General features: G+C 41.0%; 1 protein-coding gene across 1 annotated transcript in view; it reads left to right on the top strand.

Annotated features, from left to right (window-relative positions):
• Positions 1–19,844, top strand: part of col11a2 (collagen, type XI, alpha 2) — a 36,548-nt gene that overhangs the window by 16,471 nt on the left and 233 nt on the right. Inside the window, exons 21-64 of the mRNA XM_071204910.1 lie at positions 1,412–1,465; positions 2,419–2,463; positions 2,565–2,618; positions 2,700–2,744; positions 3,938–3,991; positions 4,098–4,142; positions 4,253–4,306; positions 4,455–4,499; positions 4,719–4,772; positions 4,908–5,015; positions 5,628–5,681; positions 5,771–5,824; positions 8,092–8,136; positions 8,513–8,566; positions 9,086–9,130; positions 9,237–9,290; positions 9,885–9,938; positions 10,618–10,671; positions 10,792–10,989; positions 11,128–11,181; positions 11,460–11,567; positions 11,700–11,807; positions 11,942–11,995; positions 12,112–12,165; positions 12,587–12,694; positions 12,837–12,890; positions 13,001–13,054; positions 13,267–13,320; positions 13,443–13,496; positions 13,617–13,724; positions 13,876–13,929; positions 14,100–14,153; positions 14,248–14,301; positions 15,022–15,075; positions 15,354–15,461; positions 15,587–15,640; positions 15,839–16,000; positions 16,116–16,169; positions 16,315–16,350; positions 16,471–16,524; positions 17,206–17,491; positions 17,584–17,696; positions 18,466–18,534; positions 18,740–18,976. Of these exons, the coding sequence (XP_071061011.1) occupies positions 1,412–1,465; positions 2,419–2,463; positions 2,565–2,618; positions 2,700–2,744; positions 3,938–3,991; positions 4,098–4,142; positions 4,253–4,306; positions 4,455–4,499; positions 4,719–4,772; positions 4,908–5,015; positions 5,628–5,681; positions 5,771–5,824; positions 8,092–8,136; positions 8,513–8,566; positions 9,086–9,130; positions 9,237–9,290; positions 9,885–9,938; positions 10,618–10,671; positions 10,792–10,989; positions 11,128–11,181; positions 11,460–11,567; positions 11,700–11,807; positions 11,942–11,995; positions 12,112–12,165; positions 12,587–12,694; positions 12,837–12,890; positions 13,001–13,054; positions 13,267–13,320; positions 13,443–13,496; positions 13,617–13,724; positions 13,876–13,929; positions 14,100–14,153; positions 14,248–14,301; positions 15,022–15,075; positions 15,354–15,461; positions 15,587–15,640; positions 15,839–16,000; positions 16,116–16,169; positions 16,315–16,350; positions 16,471–16,524; positions 17,206–17,491; positions 17,584–17,696; positions 18,466–18,534; positions 18,740–18,976 (3,369 nt within the window). The remainder of the gene's footprint in view (positions 1–1,411; positions 1,466–2,418; positions 2,464–2,564; positions 2,619–2,699; positions 2,745–3,937; positions 3,992–4,097; positions 4,143–4,252; positions 4,307–4,454; positions 4,500–4,718; positions 4,773–4,907; positions 5,016–5,627; positions 5,682–5,770; positions 5,825–8,091; positions 8,137–8,512; positions 8,567–9,085; positions 9,131–9,236; positions 9,291–9,884; positions 9,939–10,617; positions 10,672–10,791; positions 10,990–11,127; positions 11,182–11,459; positions 11,568–11,699; positions 11,808–11,941; positions 11,996–12,111; positions 12,166–12,586; positions 12,695–12,836; positions 12,891–13,000; positions 13,055–13,266; positions 13,321–13,442; positions 13,497–13,616; positions 13,725–13,875; positions 13,930–14,099; positions 14,154–14,247; positions 14,302–15,021; positions 15,076–15,353; positions 15,462–15,586; positions 15,641–15,838; positions 16,001–16,115; positions 16,170–16,314; positions 16,351–16,470; positions 16,525–17,205; positions 17,492–17,583; positions 17,697–18,465; positions 18,535–18,739; positions 18,977–19,844) is intronic.

Genomic DNA, 19,844 nt, shown 5'->3' with positions numbered 1-19,844 from the left:
CAGGTTTATTGTGCAATATTATTTGTTTCTAATGACTACAGTATGTTTGGATCGTACCTGGAACTTCGTCAGATCAGAATGTTTAAAAAGTGGAAAGCACACCCATATGTATACTTCATGATAACCAATAGGCAGACCAGCTCTATGGTGGCAGGCGTGGTTCTTCCCCAGGTTGACAGAACATCCAAAAACAATTCAGTTAACAATTCCATATATTACAGAGAAAAATGTATGCGAATGCCATACTTCTAAATATATGACATGTATATTAAACAGAAGATACATAAACATAATGTGCTGTATATCAGAAATGACATCGCTGTTTTTTCTGATAGCCGTGCACTATGTGAGGTTGGTATTATGTATTGTCCTTAATAAGTAAATACCATCTTCAGACTGAAATGTAATTGGATGGTTGTAAACTCAACATTAATAACATCAACGCCATGAATAAGTAAGAATAAATAAATAAAATAATAATGACATGGTCAACATTCTTAATGTAATCAAATACATTAAAGATACAGTATCAGGATTCGATGGCAGAACAGTTGTATTGGATTGCATATGATTGCACGGGTTGAGTTCCTTGTATAACTCAGGTGCCCCATTCAACAACAAAAACATGACCATCCCATACCTAGAACTGGCCCGATGCCTTCATTAATATAAAGGTGTCTGACTAATAAATGAAAATCTTTCTTCTTCACATCAAAAATGAAATTATTGTGTGTTGGCACACACTCAAGAATGAAGCCAAAGCCATCGCCTGGGCAACCCATTTCTTTGTATCCACCCACACACATGAGGACAAAACTATAATCAATTATTCGTTGTGTTATTCATCATTCTTTAATTAATAAAATGCCCATTTCTATAAATACCCTAATTCAAAATAATAACTCCCTTCAACAGACATTCTTTTTTATAAAAAATAGTGCGCCATTTTACAAATGATTGGAATCAGTCAATATAGTTTGTTACCAATGTATGTTATTTATCAATCAGTCATCATTACAATATATTAAACAGTTTACTTCTGCGTTTTAATTTGTCTGTTTATCCCAATGCTGAAATTGCTGCTTTAGTTATTGTCTTAATATTCTATATTGTGATTTATTCTAGAATATAATAGTTTAAATATATCATTTATGACTTTGATTACTGACTAATATTGGCGTGTCTTTGTGTGTGTGTGTGTGTGTGTGTGTGTGTGTGTGTGTGTGTGTGTGTGTGTGTGTGTGTGTGTGTGTGTGTGTGTGTGTGTGTGTGTGTGTGTGTGTGTGTGTGTGTGTGTGTGTGTGTGTGTGTGTGTGTGTGTGTGTGTGTGTGTGTGTGTGTGTGTGTGTGTGTGTGTGTGTGTGTGTGTGTGTGTGTGTGTGTGTGTGTGTGTGTTTTCGTCTCTCTCTAGGGACCTCGTGGTTTGCTCGGACCCAAAGGTCCCCCTGGGATCTCCGGACCTCCTGTGAGTAAAAACAATTTTGAACCACATTGTGGCGCTGGTATTTTTAGTGGCATTGTTTTATCCATCTGGAACCACTGAACACCCACGGCACCTCCTGAAACAACACGCTGAGACCTGATATAGACACGGGGATACCCAGTGATCTAAACATGTAACATGTAATGTTCCCACAATCACCTCAAAACAAAACAAACACAGCATTTTGGCAGCCAAGTCCCGAGTATCCATTCAACACTTTGTACTGGAGTTGTTTGGTGACAGTGGTTGAGGTCTGCCCTTAAAAGAGCACTGCACTGATTTCAATCAATCAATGTTTATTTATATAGCCCAATATCACAAATGTTACATTTGTCTCAGTGGACTTCACAGTGTGTACAGAATATCAGTATGACAATACGACACCCTCTGTCCTTAGACCCTCACATCGTACAAGGAAATACTTCCGGAGAAAAGCCACAGTAAGATTTAGCATGGCACTGAGATAACACTTTGTCCATTCCATTCCACACCTTCTTCTTCCACGACATTTCGTTTGGAGTTTTCGGTGTGCTATGCAACAAGCACGTGCTCACTTCTTTTTAACTTTACACCCTCAAACTCTTCAGCCCAAATCAACTCTCCCTCGAGATGTATCTGACTTCAACCAATTGTATTCCACAAGACATTTATGTGTACAATTGGGAGAGTCCCCCTTTAAGCAGCAAGCTTTAAGTACCTGCTGATTCCTATAAATCTAAAGATACACCTTAGCATTATCACCAAAACCCTTTGCTATAAGTGACATCAAAAGTATACTTTCCGCTGCAAATGTGCGTGGATAGAAGCCTTTACCATAGTGAGTGAGTTATTATTATTAAGGTGTAATTATATTGTGAAATATTTTTGTTAATTCGTGACAGATTCTGTTCAGAATTCCACTCTGATTTTTCCTTCTCACCCTCTTTTCTTCTCAGGGTGTGCGTGGAAATGACGGGCCTCACGGTCCCAAAGGAAACTTGGTCAGTGTTGGTCATAACTTATCTACCATGTTAACATGTAGCCATGTTATTGAATCCGCAGATGATTAATATCAGCACCCATTATTCTTCCTGTCTCTCAGGGTCCCCAAGGAGAGCCAGGACCTCCAGGTCAGCAGGGAACCGGAGGGACTCAGGTGAGACAGCTGGAAACGCATATGTACAATTAACACAGTAATGTTGAGAGTGAGTATTCATTCATTCATTTCTGTTTGCAGGGAATGAACGGACCTCAGGGAGCCCTCGGACCTCCAGGAGAGAAAGTAAGCAATACAAAATATACATAAAGTGACTCTGGATCAAAAATACAGAATGATACAGGAAGTAAACTCAGTTAAAGGAAATACATTCAACAATCAATATTTATAGAATAGAATCATCAGGATAAACTCATTGAGTGTACATTCTTTAGCCCCCTTCATTCATGATGGAGAGAGGTATGTGATGTCCACAAATATGTAATGGCAGATGTTCAAGTATAAGCGATTTCTGAATTAGTTCTTGTATTAAAAAAAGCTATTCTATTCTGAAAAATAGATTAGATGTCTAATCACGACCCCATGGTTCTTGATTTGCATTGAGAAGGAGCAGGGTTGCTTGCTGATTATTCTTTAATGATGTCTGTATGTATTGCAGACTTTTAAAGCAGCAGTCAATTAGTGAAGTATGCTCATTTGCTTTCTTGACAGAAGTTGAATGGGGTTAGGGTGTTTCAATCAGGAGAGACGGTTTTGATGTAAGAATACATATGTATTGCCAGGAATAAGCGAATGAATGTAATGGAGTTTTGGCGATTAGGCCCCGTTGTGCAGGAGTATCATTCGGGAAGGGAGAACCGATCCAATGAAACCCCCCGGGGTCTAGACACTGCTTGTGAGAATAGAGCGAAGTGATTGGTTAAGCTGGGGAGTGACGCCCCCGATCTCTTATTGAGAGGAGAGAGAGTAGTAACATGGAAATAGTAAATTGATGAGTAAAGAAGGTCTTCCTGGTGGAACTTGGGCTGAGCTTCATTAGAAGGATAAATCATTAATATGTCCACTAAATATGAGGCTGAAGCCAGCAGCTGGTTAGCTTAGCATCATGTTTCAAAACAGGGGAGAAGAGCTAACCAAAAAGATCCGCATAGCAGCACCTCTAAAACTCACCAGTAAACACTGCCCTGGTGGTAGTAGCCAACAACTGTGAACCATTAATTATATTCAAATGACATTTTCTCTAATGTCACATTAAGCATAGAAAGAAAGTGGCTACGGCAAATGTTACACTTTCTGAATTGGAGAATTGCAGCATGCTGATCCCTGATCTGTGCAGCCATTAGGATATCTGGTTAGCTTGGTAGCTACAACGTTTTTGGCACAAGTCATTCTTCTCATAGTGTTTCAGGACAGTTACCAAACAGTTACAGGTGCAGTCCCAACACTCTCACTCATGACCACCTTGCCTTCTCTTCCAGGGACCCACAGGAAAACCAGGTCTTCCAGGAATGCCCGGAGCTGACGGTCCTCCTGTATGTTTGTCTCTTCAATTTAAATTGAATTTATATATGTAATATGTTGAATACACCAGCACTGGATATCCTTCCTGATGTCCTTCATGATGCTTTCACTTTACAGGGTCACCCAGGAAAGGAGGGGCCTTCTGGCACCAAAGGAAACCAGGTGGGTGTCAATCATATCCCCATCACACCAGGTCCCTTCCAGCTAACAATATATATTGTATTAAGGTATTCATTTTCTTAATTTGCCCTTCTATTTTTGTCCTTCTCCAGGGTCCCAACGGTCCCCAGGGAGCTATCGGCTATCCTGGCCCTCGTGGCATCAAGGTCAGTACAGTTGATTGTTTTCAGTTAGTCGTGAGCACACTGTTTTTTCATTGTGAGGTTTTTATTTGCTGTTTAAATTACCTTCAGCTTTGAATAGTATTATAATATAGAATAACAGTGTATTGACCATGCAATGTGTTGATTGCAGGGAGGTCAAGGAATCCGTGGACTGAAGGGCCACTGGGGAGAGAAGGTAAGTGATTCCCTGTCCTGAAGATTTCAAGACACTCATAAATTACCTTGATTGATAAAACTTGATTATCAATTGTATTATGTCCATTTTTCATTGTCACAATAGCAAGGTATGAGAAAACAAAACAGCCATGGTCACATCTTCACGATCTAAAATATCGTAAGTCTGATTACAATATTTAGCTAAACATGTTCTGTATGTTCTTTTTCGTGTTTCTAGGGTGAAGATGGTTTCCCTGGAATTAAGGGAGATTTTGGTGCCAAGGGAGAGAGGGTAAGATGGTTTGATTGATCAGTTGATTTATACAATAATTTATGGCTCTTAATTGTCATTTTTCTATAAAGGCCATTTTTCCTGCGTTATTACTCTTGATTTATTCTCATATGTTGCTTTGTCTCCTGCTGACAGGGTGAGCTTGGAGTGTCAGGGCCCAGAGGAGAGGATGGTCCTGAGGGGCCAAAGGGTCGCGTCGGGCCCCCTGGCGAGCTCGGACCACTTGGATTGGTTGGAGAGAAGGTACATCCAGTTCAATAAGGACACAATTACATGATTGCTCTCAATAATATGAGAAAAGTTACTGATTCTTAGGGGAATCGTTTCCTAATTTATGTATTATTTATTTCACATAACATCACACATCAAGTAAATGTGTCCTCTACTGGATTATAGGTGTTTCGTTTTGCAAGTGCCAATTTTTCCCACATATTTACCCAAGTAGTCCCATGTTCTTTAAATAAGGTCAAGGTCATCTTTATGATCAAATATTAAGCAGGAAACCTAGCTGTGCTGCCCTCTTGTGGTTGTCCAAGTTTATGCATTTAAGTGTAAAAAAAACGTTGTTTACAATCATTTATAATTACAATACAAGTATAAGTTATTTATTTTTACTTAAGTGTTTTTTATTCTTTGTGTGAGTCTACTAAACCTTTGACATTTTGCTTTATACATGTTATTGTATGAGCTCCCATTTGCTCTTCTTATCATGGCATATATTTCATTATGAGCTAATCAACATTAACAGTCTTGTAATGGGATTTTTGTGTTGCAGTTTGGTAACATTTAAAAACAATTACAGATTATGTGCTCACTCTTGTTAAATGATCATGATTACAAATGTCCTCATTTCAGGGTAAACTTGGTGTACCTGGACTTCCTGGATATCCCGGAAGACAAGGACCCAAGGTAAGACAAAAACACACGCAGCATCAACCATCAGACACTTTTATTCCTCAGTATGGTGAGAAACAGTCCTAATATTTATTTGTATTTAGGGATCTCTTGGATTCCCAGGATTCCCCGGCTCAAACGGCGAGAAGGGAACACGGGTAAGTCAATGCCTCATTCGAAGATTTTTCTTTTTAATTTAAAGGGGACCTATCATGCAAAATGCACTTTTTGATGTCTTTTATACATAAATATGTGTCCCCGGTGTGTCGGGGAACTCACGCAACGCAGAAAATAAAACCCTTTCTCTTTTTCTCCGTACCCAAATCTTAAAAACGGGCGTAATCGGCGGAGGACCCACAGAAAGTTGTTATCAGAAACAATGCCTGACGTGTTTTGGACGTAATCTCGTCTTTGTTTACATTAGCAAGCCTCGCTAACACTCAGAGCTAACATGTACTGTAGAGCACATGCGTTTAAAAAGCAGGAAATAAAAAAAGGAACTCACCTTGTGATAAACCCGCAAGAGAAAAAGCATTTGAGCTCCATACTGTTTCAGAAATAATGCTTGATGTGGTTTAAACAGGATGGCGTTTTATCGCAGCAGAATTGTACTTTATCTCCGGTAGAATTCTGATCAGGCATTAGCTCCGCCTCCTAGTTTGTTTTTTTCAAGCTAAGAACTCAAAATCCGTGTTTCTCTAATGCGGCTTTCACACCAACGCGGTTCCAGGGCCGGTTCGGAGCGAGAGCCTGAAAAGCACAATTTGTTCCTGTTCACACCGCAGCGGAGCTGCCTCTAAGCTCCGAAACCCGGTGCTTTTCAAGCACCAAAATGTTTTCGGTCTAGAAGCAAGAACCGCATACGTCACCCTTACATCGCAGGCAGGGGCAGGGGCGGGATCAACCTGAGCAACAACAGTTTATGGCGAGTAGTACGGCAAATGAAAGTTGTAACAAGCAGTAGCGCTGAGCAAAGTGACTTGAACGCAACCACACACTTATTAAAAAACACACTTTATAAAGTCAGGCAACACTAACCAGGCTTCGTGTGATTCTGTTTATTTGTACCTTACTTTGACCATCCGTTCACTGTCATTGATCATTGTGGAGAGCAGGCAGGCGTTTTGTTTTGTATTATAGCAGCTATCGGATGGAATCAATACATGGGCTGCACAGGTTGTCATGTTCGACTATCACAAGTAGAATCATAATGACAAATGCGCCGGTAAAATGTGCCTGTAGAAAACGGCTTATGCCACAATAGGATAGCAACATGTAGTCAGTTTAGCTTTGGTTGCTATGCTAACATCACCCATTTTATACCAGAGAAACTTTCATAACAGCGTTGTGATGCCAAACAGCGGGCAGCACTGCAGCGGTCGGTAAATGCCGCTGAACACATTGATAAACAATGAACCACGGCACTCTGGAGAGAAGTACAAGTGTTGCGAAGTAGTTATTTAATTTAATCTGGCTTCGTATGATTAAAAGCAACACGATCATCGACCCGACGCCGTTGGGGAGAAAATCAGCGACGTAAGCGGTGACGTCATGACGCAGCAGCAGCAGCACCAGTCGGGCTCTGGGCGGTGTGAACAAAACGGGGGCTGAAAAGAAAAACCGGTTCCGAACCAGAAAAGTTCTACCACGGAGCTAGAACGAGAACCGCGTTGGTGTGAAAGGGGCATAACAGGGCTGCAAAAGAGGGGTATGAGCAGTATGAGGCATGGCTACAATGGGTGATCTGTTTGGTATTTTAAGCAAAAAGACTTCACAGACATGTTCTGTATAAGTATGGTCCTACAATATATGTTTCCAATATAGCATAATAGGTCCACTTTAAACTACTTTAAAAAATGTCAAGTGGAATGCACTGTGTGAAAGGAAGTAGCTGATTGATTATCTACCCATATCTGTCTGATGTGGCATCTAAACTTTATTTAAAAAAAATGTAAAGCGCGTTCCTCCCTGCTTTCTTATGGTCTTTTTACTGTGAAGAGCTTTATTTTGAATGATACAAATATATATTGTTTCTGTGATGACTGTTCACATAAACATGAGCTACTTTCAGTATCTAGAGAAAGACTTGAAGAAGAAAAAAAGCTCTTTCGTGAAATCTGTAAATATGTAATAATTCTTTATGCGAAGATAACATTTGTAGGCATGTTTTTGCTCCTTCTTTACATGTGTTGTACTACTTCTAAAGCATTGTTTATGCAATGAGATGTATGTATAATGGTGGGGTTTTAATTAAAATGTGGAATGGGCAGAATGTTCGGCATAACAAAGAAATACTCAATTAAATGAATGAATGGTACGCTAGACCTATTTCCCCTGTAGATATAGATGTTGTATAGTACAATAAAGTATTGTATAGATAATTTCTGCTCGACTTAGTCTGTATTTGTTTTCTGTTTTTCTTCAGGGTCTTGCTGGCAAATCAGGGCCAAGAGGACAAAGAGGACCAACGGTACCATTTTACATTTATTCATCTAAATGTTAGGTTTTATTGCAAAAGGACAAATGTCTGTTTAATCTGTCTTCAACTCATGATGTTGAGCAAAGATGGACAAAAAGTGTTTGTGTCTGTTTGTGGTATTTAAGAATAACTTAGCGCTGGGTTGAAACACACTGCCCTCTCTAGTTGAAAGCTGAAACAAGTTGTGGTTTTCTTCTTTGCTTTGTACCTGTAACCAGAGCCACCAGTAATTTCATGGAGTGAGACTATTCATGTATTCTTTAAGCACTGATTTAATATGATTTGATTATTTAACATCAAGGTTATCTGGGATAGCATAATTTCCATATTGATTCTAACTTATTCTAATCTCTTTGTGTGCGTTCAGGGCCCCAGAGGGCAGAGAGGACCGAGGGGCGCCACTGGGAAAGGAGGAGCAAAGGTTTGTCTACGCTGTGAATTTCTCCAGATTTCAGAATGAAACTGTGTCTCCAGGTGCATTGTGGGTGTCATTTTCATGATTTTGATAAGATTATTGTTGATGATCATGTCTTGTTATGGACCATTGTCTCTATTATTATTCACTTATCTGCCTGGGACCGTCCAACATTCAAACCTCATTGTAAATGTGCCATTGTTAGCCAATTAGCTATTCTGTAATCTTTGGGTAGGTTATTACAATTTAGTGGCTGGATAAGGTCATCAATGAAGTACTTCAGTATAACACAACACAATACAATGTGGTGCAAAATAATGAAATAAATATATACATTTATTTCAGACGTAGTAGAAGATATATAAGTGGCAGAGGTATAATTATTAGTTATGATTGCAAGTTTTGTTTTACTTAAAGCCATCTTTCCATTTGTTATCTTAGTTAGCAAAAGATATGAAAAAATGTCAGTTTGTTATCCAAAATATTATATCTTATTAACTGTGTTGTTGTTTTGTTTCTTGTTAGGGAACGTCAGGAAGTGATGGCCCTCCTGGTGGTTCTGGAGAGAGGGTGAGTTCCTAAACTTCATCACACAAAGACATTTTAAAGATTTTTGTAACACAATATTGAGAATTGCTAAATGTTCTGATCATATCCTATCTTATCATCTCAACAGGGATTGCCTGGACCTCAGGGAGCTAATGGTTTCCCTGGACCAAAGGGACCTCCTGTAAGAATATGTTTAATTTAAAATGTATGGTAGATAATAGTAATAATATACATTATTTAGATGCGCCTTTCAAAGCACCCGAGGACGCCTTACAATTCAGAAAATACTCTTAAAAACTGAACAAAAGGACAGGGAGCATGTAGGATACTATATATTAGAGATGCTTGGCCACTCGTTAGAGAATTGTAGTACAGTGTTACAACATAGTGTTGTATTTATCAAATCAAATCAAGCTTTATTTATATAGCATCTTTCATACACAATGGTAACACAAAGTGATTCACAAAAACGCATAGACAATTCACAAATAGAAACAATACTAACTCCCCTTTCCCGGTTAATAATCAGTGTAACACATAGCTTTGCGATAAAAAAAAAATATATATATACATTTATATGTATGCATACACACTGTATATATATATATATATATATATACATACGTATATACATATATACACATACACACATTCAAAATACAAACAATTCAAAGAAGAATAAAATACAGGTTCATGTTGCCTCTTTTTCTTGTAGTAAAAGCTCTTGTATGTTGGATTAAATGAATGTTGATGGTTGATTGGTGTTTCCTCACAGGGACCCCCAGGAAAGGACGGGCTGCCTGGACACCCTGGGCAGAGAGGAGAAGTTGTAAGTTGTATTTTGGAAAGATAGATCAGCTGTTTAAGCAGATGCAATTAAGATTCTTCCCTGTTTCCAGTCATGGCTTTCTTTGAGGATGAAGCAATTACAAAATATACCTAAAGAAGGTGAAACAGACTGAAATATGTTGGGTTAGGGCAGTGCTTCTCAAAGTGTGGTCCGCGGACCATTGGTGGTCCTTGAGCGCCCCCTAGTGGTCCGTGCGTATATTGGTAACATTTCACATTTGAAATAAATCAATTAATTTGAGTTTTCCGCACTCTCCCGGGAATTTCTCCGCAATGGAGCGAGCTTAAGTTTCACTTTCGATTGTATGATATAGCCCCGCGCAACACCTTCATCACACATGTTGCCACTTGTTTGTACCATTTTCAGGCAATTTGTAATCTGTTCTAGAAAAACGATGTGATTTTGGATATTTGTGGAGTTAGGTGGTCCGCGAGTGTTTTTTTTTTTATTGGTTAAGTGGTCCTTGGTATGAAAAAGTTTGAGAAACACTGGGTTAGGGTAATAAATGTACAAGCAGTAAGCACCCATTCTCATTTTTAATCATGGATGCAGTCACTCAGAAATGCTATTTACCTTTAGCTTCTGATGCTGTGGGAAAAAGTATGAATAATTTGTCAAATAAGTAGTTTTTTTTGTTAACTGAACTTCTCTCCCTAAGGGTTTCCAAGGTAAAGTGGGTCCACCTGGGCCTCCTGGCGTCGTTGGACCTCAGGTGAGTTTTCCCATTCTTGATGCAGAATTTTCCTATCATTTATACAACTTTTATTTTCCTTGGTTTTCTTCTCTTTTCTTTTTCCTCACAACATCTTGTTTCCTATCTGCATCCTACCAGGGTCCATCAGGAGAGACTGGCTCCCTGGGCGAGCGCGGCCACTCTGGACCCCCAGGTCCACCTGGAGAGCAGGGACTTTCTGGTCCCTCAGGCAAAGAGGGCACCAAGGGAGACCCTGGACCCACCGGAGGCCTCGGTAAAGACGGTCCCGCAGGACTGAGAGGTTTCCCCGGAGAGAGAGGACTGCCTGGAACCCCTGTGAGTATGACCACGGAAAATACTCGTCATGCTTAATATTATCATTATTTGAACAGTAAATGTACCTTTTAGATCAAAATCCCTTGCATTGTTGAGGTGAAATATTACTGCTAAATCCTTTCTTCTGTTTCCTTCCAGGGAGGTGGAGGACTGAAGGGAAGCGAAGGACCTGCCGGACCCCCTGGATCTGCTGTACGTTCAAAATCTTTCTAACACCCTAACCCCAATTTACGGAATAAAAAGAAAACAGTGATATAGTTTGTCCACTCTGTTAAAATACTAACAACAAATATTTTAGGTTATTTTGAGATAGGAAATATTTATTTGTATGAGTTTCTTGTCCCCTTATTGTGGGTTGTCTAATATTTCAATATGGGTTGTGGTTATACCATGTAATAATAATAAAATACTCAGTCCATCCATCTAAGAATGAAGTATGAACTTGTCTTTATGATATTGTTCCTGCCTAGGGGTCTCCTGGTGAGAGAGGACTAGCTGGCACTTCTGGACCTGTTGGACCTCCTGGCAGACCAGGTCCCCAGGGGCCTCCTGGAAGCTCTGGAGAGAAGGGAGTTACTGTGAGTTTCTGGAAATATTCAGTTGTGCATTTAACAAAAAATTCTGAATAAGATTCCAAAGACATTGTCCATCCAGTCAAAGACAAATGACCAACAATTGCTTGTCCTCTTTGTTCTATTCCTCCTGTTCAGGGTGAGAAAGGCCCTATTGGCCCGGCCGGTCGTGATGGAGTGCAGGGTCCCGTGGGTCTGCCCGGCCCTGCTGGATCACCTGGAGTATCTGGAGAGGACGGAGACAAGGCCAGTAGCTCTAAGACTCCAAAACGTCCTTTTAAAAATCACCATTGTTACCGTATTATTCTACGATGAACTTAACAGGGAGCTTTGTCTCAAACGTGTCTCCGCTGTAACGTGATGTGTCTTTGTTGATGCAGGGAGAGGTCGGAGAGCATGGACAGAAGGGCGGCAAGGGGGGCAAAGGAGAGCATGTGAGTGACACTGACCTCCAGCAAGCCCTAAGATTTATTTCTGGTTGGAAATAATTTGTTTGAATCACTGCTGTTTTGTAGTTTTGCTCATTGTTTGTATGTTTGTTTGTTGGTAGGGTCCTCCTGGTCCACCCGGGCCAATGGGTCCTGTCGGTCAGCCTGGTCCTGCTGTGAGTACAAAATGTCATTCTTTGAAGACAAAACAGACAGTTTGCCGTGCCAGTTGGTTGTACTTGTTCCTCATTGTATACAAATGTATTATACTGCATTTGGTGCCAGTTTAGTTTACTGTTAAGAAACGGAGGTTGTCAAACTCAAAGTTCTTCTATTCATTACAAACATTGAGTTTATGAAATATATAAGCAGGGGGGAATGTTCCCAAGACAACCACTATTGTGTTGCAGCTTTTAATGTAAAATATGAATATTTAGCTAAATAAGGAAAACTATAAACACTATGCAGATCGTTACTGAACATTTTATCGCGAGTCTTCAATTCAAGCTTTCAATGTATAGATGAAGTTTTCTGCTAATGTATTGTTACCTCTTATTTGATCAAGCTTTACATCTGTGTTCTTCTTCTGTGGTGCAGGGTGCTGATGGCGAGCTCGGAGCAAGAGGCCAGCAGGGGCCGTTTGGAGCTAAAGGAGACGAAGGAACCAGAGGATTCCCAGGGGCCCCAGGTCCCATCGGACTTCAGGTATCATAAAAGACACAATCACTTCATCCAAATTGTTATTAAATCTTTATTAAAGACTTTATTTTGATCATCTTTTTAGCTAAACCTTTCTGCTAAGTTGCTAAGCTAAACGTATTCTTTGTTTGTCACCTCTGTCCTGCAGGGCTTGCCAGGACCACCAGGTGAGAAGGGAGAGACGGGAGATGTTGGACCTCTGGTGAGTTTCAGAAAAACATAACATCAATCATAATGACTGCTTCACGAATTCATTCCATAAAAATACAATCATAAATGTTGATAAAAGCGTGAGCCTCCTTATGTTTCCAGGGTCCTCCAGGCCCTCCAGGACCCCGTGGCCCTGCTGGACCCAGCGGTGCTGACGTAAGTGTGATCAGCTCTTATTTACAAAATGACAACAAATATTCAATCTAAAAACAGCAACATTCTTGGGTATGGTTTTTGGACAACACTTACAAACCAGTTTAAGTAGGGCGAACTGGTTATTTACTAGTCATTTCTAGGTAGGTAAATACAAAAGTGAAGTCGCTTTTTTCTGATGACGATTGTTCAAATGAATTGTTTTTGTTTTTTAGGGTCCTCAAGGTCCTCCTGGTGGTTTGGGTAATCCTGGACCTCTTGGAGATAAGGTACATTTAACTTACTTCGAAGCATTATTTCTGCATGAGTTTGATAGTTTCCAAATAAATAACACTCTGAAATCATTTTAATTTGTCCTAACACCTAAAACAAAATACTGTTTGCTGCATAGGGAGAGGCTGGTGAGGGCGGACCACCTGGAATTGGAGGAGAGCCCGGAAAGAAGGTGAGCGGTTGAGTGTCCGACCCTAACACTTGCTGGATCACGATATCGAGAAACTGTGGATTTACTGACTAGAAAAATTGTATCAATGAGTTAACATGAGATCTGTGCTCCTGTCGACAGGGTCCCCGTGGAGAGCGTGGAGAAAAGGGAGAGTCCGGACAACCTGGAACAGCTGGACCTGCCGGAGGACGAGGACGAGCCGGAGATGACGGGCCCAAAGGAAACCCCGTAAGACACCCACCATGAAACAAACACAACCATACACACAATGATTGACACAGAGACTCAAACGATTCTTCCTACTCCTAATCGTATGGTCATAAAATCTGATTTTGAACTCCATTGTTTAAGTAGAGTTTTGTTTTGTCTCTAATGTCAGGGTCCTGTTGGTTTCCCTGGTGATCATGGTCCCCCCGGTGAGCTTGGACCCAGAGTAAGTACCCTGTTTTGAAGAATACAGCATTCTGTTATTTTAGTTTTCAAAGCTATGTTATGATGTGACTGCACGCCTCCAACAATTCCGCTTGTTCCACACACTTGTTGTCTTTTTAACTTAACTGAACATAAAGGGAAAATGACTAACCCTGATATGCTTTACTTCAGGGTCAAGATGGTGCCAAGGGAGATAGAGGAGAAGATGGTGAACAAGGAGAATCTGTAAGTCAAAAAATGCAACAATGCAGATATGTCAGTTAAGTGTAATGAAAGTGTCTCAGGGTCCTCAATCTGCTGTCTTTGCCTCCCAACGCAGGGCTCCCCTGGACCTTCTGGTGAGAACGGACCCCCCGGCCCCCTGGGAAAGAGGGTAAGGTCACCAACCTCATTTAACGTGCACCTGTTCCTAACACAACGTTTTTAAAAGCGCACAGTGGCTGTCATGAATTCAATCATGCATCCATTCTGCTGTTGTATTGTGATGTAGAGTTATGCTATGTCAGCCTATGTCGTATGCTTTGAGAATTGAGAGACAAATAACTGCAATACAAGATATTATTGTCATTTTTAAAATAAATGTAGGATCTCGTAAAAATGCTATCATAATAATGCAAGAACATAAATTCAAAGATAAATTATCTTTTATTCTTAAGAATATTCACATTGGTGTTGAAATGTGAAAATATATATTCTAAATAAATAAAAACGAAATACAACCAAAAACTATTTATAAAATGGACTCTGGCTCTGTTTACAAAATGGCCTCTTCTCCACAGGTCTGATAATAGTAGCCAAAACCCTGCTGTTTATTCTGGCATCATGTTACCTGAAATGTTGTGACATCAACATGTAAAGAAACACGCATGTAAACACAACGGGCAATAAGGAAGCCAGCTTAGTATATATTATTGATGTAATATATAATTTACAATAAGATGATAACATGACTATCAAGACAGGCTTATAGTACTTGGTAGAGCTTCAGTAGTCTATATCGGTGTGTTGAAAGGCTATATTTGAGAGACAAGTAATTCAATTTCATTACAGAATATAGTCGTCATTTTGTGTTTTTTTATTCATCTTTTTCCAGGGTCTTGCTGGAACAAGAGGACCAGAGGGACGTCACGGAGAGAAGGGAACTAAGGTGAGTCCAGAGCCTTTACCTCCATTATTAAGCTCCCTCTCTAACTCGTGCCAATCAATACAAATATACTGTCAATGTACCAAATTGGCTTTAGATCGCTGTCACACTTCCCGGTAACGATCATTTCCGTCATTGATCCCGGGTTAAATCACATACTCTGCCTTTTGCCTGAGAATATAGTATTTTTCTCTGTGATATATCTATACCACCAGAGTTTACGGTAATGCATGCAACAACTTTTTAAAAGATGTATAACCTGTTGTCATCATCGTTCACAGGGAGACTCAGGAGCTGTCGGGGCCCCAGGAAAAACTGGCCCCGTCGGCCCTCAGGGTCAACCAGGAAAACCAGGAACAGAAGGTCTCAGAGGACTCCCCGGATCAGTGGTCAGTAAAGAGTTGGATTTCATGTTGTGGACACTGTGGATAAAGCCATTTTCATTAGTAGCAAGTCTATGTCATATCTGTTGGATGTCCACCACCTTCCTAAAGTGTGTCTCACTGTGTTTCAGGGTGAACAAGGAACTCCAGGACTTGCTGGACAGAAAGGACCAGCTGGACCTCTTGTAAGATCCAAATGCCTTTTTTATTTGTGTGTTTACTTCTACTCTGCACTTGGACATAGAGTACATTCAGTGCCCTTCTCATCCAGTACTGCCACTTCCCTCTTCCTGCCTTCCATCTCCCTCACCCTCTCTCATCCTCAACCGTTTCTTTTGTTTCTAACCTCCTGAACTCTTCCTTCTCTTCTTCTATTCCTGCAGGGACCTCCCGGTTTGCCTGGCCTTCGTGGAGACCCCGGTGGCAAGGGAGAGAAGGGACACCCAGGTCTTATCGGTCTCATTGGACCCTCAGGAGAGCAGGGAGAGAAAGGAGACCGAGGTCTTTCTGGGCCTCATGGATCTCTGGGATCTAAAGGAGAAAATGTAAGTCTGACCTCTTTATCTTTCTGATCGAGGGCCAAATCAACCAGCATTATCGACCTTCAATTGTATTTAGTTGTTCTTTATCTAATTAGACATGTCTTGTGTTGTATTACAGGGAATGGCTGGAGCCTCCGGACCCTTCGGCCCTGCTGGTCCTCCTGGTCTGCCTGTGAGTGATTGCACTTTATGTCCCATGAACTTCTCATTTCCTGTTTATTATTTCCAATATGTTCTTAAGTGCCCTAATAAATGACAGCAGAAAAACACTCAACAATGGTCACCATCATTAAAATAATGCCTCATATCTTTTCCAGGGTCCTCAAGGTGTCAAAGGCGCCAAGGGTTCTTCTGTGAGTATACTTTAAGGATGTTTGTTCCTAAAGGATGAAGGAAATGTTCTACAAAAAGTGAATGAACTGGGACCTGTTGCAGTAATGCTTCTTGAATCTTCCCCTCTCTGCTGTGTTCAGGGAGGATCTGGTGCAAAGGGAGAAAAGGGTGTACAAGGACCTGCTGGAGCCCCTGTAAGTACTTCACTTGAATGTAAATCACTGCTTTGTGTTGGGGAAACGTTTTCCTCGACCCATAACTTTGACCCAGTGATCAGTGTGTTGTCTTCCTGTTCCTGCCTCTTGGCATCAGCTGATAGAGGTGTTATTGTTCCTGTTTGATCTTGCACAATGTTGATTATTCAGAATCAGAATACCTGTATTAGTCCCACAGAGGGGACATTTACATTGTTACAGCAGAAAAGAGCCAAAGACAGCTTAATGTTACCTAAGAAGCATGCATAACAAATTATTTAAACACAATTATAATAAAAAAAAAGTTACACAATTTACAAAATACTCATCCTGTAACAGTTCTGAGTATTAGCAGCCAGGTATATATTGCACAGCTATTAACGGCAAATATATATTGCATAATTGCATATAATTGGTTGGTATTTCACAACAAGGGGTGTTATAGTCTGTGTTATTGTTTGTGAGGGGGGGGGGGGTATTGTGTGTGTGGGGGGGGGGGTATTCTCTCAGAACCAGCTAAATACATGGGTCTGGGGTAGAGATCTTCAGAATTGGTTTGGCAGCCGCTGTGTCACCTCGTGGCAGATCCGGCTGTTTCCTCTCCATTGTTCAGACGTTTCCATCATACTCTGCACCTCAATGTTGATTGCCAGCTAGTTGATTACGATGTTCACTCCACAGGGCCCACCAGGAGAGGTCATCCAGCCCCTGCCCATCCAGAGGAGTCCCAAGTCCAAGCGCTCCATCGACGCCAGCCAGCTGCTCTCTGAAACCGACTCAGAAATGCCTGCATCTGACGCCACTGGCGCTGAGTTCCTGATGGGCAGCGAAGGCATGGAGGAGATCTTCGGCTCTCTCAACTCACTGCGACAGGAGATCGAAACCATGCGTTTCCCTCTGGGCACCCAGGACAGCCCCGCCCGCACCTGCCAAGACCTGCACCTCAGCCAGCCTGACCTCAAAGACGGTAAGGGGATTGTCCCACACAGTAGAGATAGTTCTTAACTTAACTGGAGTCTTGAGAGATTTAACAGATGCTTTGACATTGTCTCTCTTCAGGAGAGTACTGGATTGACCCTAACCAGGGCTGCTCCAGAGACTCCCTCAAGGTCTTCTGCAATTTCACCAGCGGAGCAGAGACGTGCCTGTACCCGAGCACGAGCATCAACTCGGTCAGTCCAGAAAATCAGTCTCCTAAAAATACTGTGAAATGTAAACACTAAGCAAGTTATAAAACCATTAAACTAAACATTGTTAAGAGTACAGTATGTTGTATCAGACCCCCCTCTTTCCAGAGCTGGGGTGTCCAAACTACGGCCCGGGGGCCAAATGCAGCCGGTGGGCCATTTTGAATCAGCCCTCAGCAAATTATAATACAATATATCATTATAAGTAATGAAATATGGCCCACACCTGAAACTTGTGCTTGTCTTATATTGTACTTCTTAAATATATATTTAAAACATAGATTACACATAAATTCTAAAGTTGGAAACATTTTCTAACAAATGTAAGTTGATAAGAAAAAAGCCCAATGACTTATTAACATAACAAGCTTAAAATACACCCTTCCTATTTCTCCTTATTATAAGCAGTGTGAGGCTTTTGTTTTAAGGGATGCAACACTGTTTGTAACAGAATAAATGAATCCCTACGGAGAGCTTTGATAGGCTGTTTTTTTCTTAAGGCATTTGAAGTATGAAGCATGATTTACCTACATTTGATTGATTTTGCTAACTTATAATTGAGCTTATGAGGCAATATACTGTAACTCACCTCTAGTGAGTGGCCCAGCCCTTCGTATATTTTTCTGTATGTGGCCCTCGGTGAAAAAAGTTTGGACACTCCTGTCCTAGAGACTCATGTTCTTGACTGTTCTTCATTTCTCACATAAGCTGTATTTATTTATTGTATTGACAATGTTGACATTTCTTGCGGCAGGTGAAGATGAGCTCCTGGGACAATGAGACTCCAGGATCCTGGTACAGTCAGTTCACCACTGGTAGTAAGGTTAGTAACCCTCTGTCACATTAAGACAGATAGTAAACCTTGTGTTTATAGTAACAAAAAAAAGAATTCTTAACTTGATTACCGTGTATTGGTTCTCACAATCTGTCTTCTCTTTCTGACTTCTTTTCCCATCCTATTATCTGTTTTCCCCTCCTCACACGCCCATCAAATACCTCCCCCTCTTCACCCTGCCACCCCCTCCCAGTTCTCCTACGTGGACTCTGCTGGTGAGCCAGTGGGCGTGGTCCAGCTTGGCTTCCTGCGTCTCCTGAGCGTTCAGGCCCGCCAGAACCTCACCTACCACTGCCACCGCTCAGTGGCCTGGGCCGACCGCAGCGCCAAGAACAACCACAACCGGGCGCTGCACCTCCAGGGGGCCAACGACGAGAGGCTGACCTACGAGACCAGCCCCTACATCAAGACCCTGGTCGACGGCTGCTCTGTGAGTGACATGGAAAACTGATGCTGTCCTGTTTAACACATATGAATGATTATTGGTTTACAATGTAGAATATCTTTCAATCATGAAATATTCCATGCTGCACTATATAACAACAACAACAACAACAACAACCCATTTCTGAACAGTCTGCCATTCTTCCTTTCCTATCAATTAAACTGGCTCTCCCATTTATATACAATTGATTTGTAATGCAGTCACCGCTGCCTGGTAAGCCGGTCGAATCCCGAGCTGGACCAATATTTCAGGCAATGTCCACCCCTCTGTCTCCACTCTGTCTCCCCTCTGTCTCCCCTATGTCTCCTAACCTCAAATAAAGGCCCTCTTAAACCAAACAACACTTGGTTTGCACTGTAGATGGATCCCTCCCGTCTTACGTCCCTCCTAAACATCATGTTTCAAAAGATAATACATCACATTTAGAACATAATGAAACTATTTAATAAGACCTTGAATGTTAATAGCCTCAAAGGGCCCCTTACCTTCCTCTACAACCATTCGACGTGCTTCTATATTTGGTTATTAACATTTGAGAATGAATACGTTGACTTCCTTCACTTTGGCATCACAATAAAGTGCACTTGAAGTATGCATTTAGCTTAACTTAAGACTCTTGAGAGTTGCCTTTTTTGACCTACTGCCTGTTGGATATATGTTTCTTGAAATCACACAAGATATGTTTTCATTTATTTGTATTCATTAATAATAATAATCTGTAGTGATTTTCAAGCATCGACAACCCAGATCTAAAGCGCATCAGTTATTATGTTTAACTCTCTTTCCAAGTTGTTTAATTCAAAGTCATGATACACAGATGAGAAAAATGACAATTATACAGCGTTGTATTTCT

This window comes from Pseudochaenichthys georgianus, chromosome 11 (assembly GCF_902827115.2).
Source record: "Pseudochaenichthys georgianus chromosome 11, fPseGeo1.2, whole genome shotgun sequence".
In the NCBI taxonomy this organism is placed as follows: Eukaryota; Metazoa; Chordata; class Actinopteri; order Perciformes; family Channichthyidae; genus Pseudochaenichthys; species Pseudochaenichthys georgianus.
The sequence above is the reverse complement of the archived record's forward strand: the minus strand, read 5'-3'. Positions and strand labels throughout refer to the sequence as shown.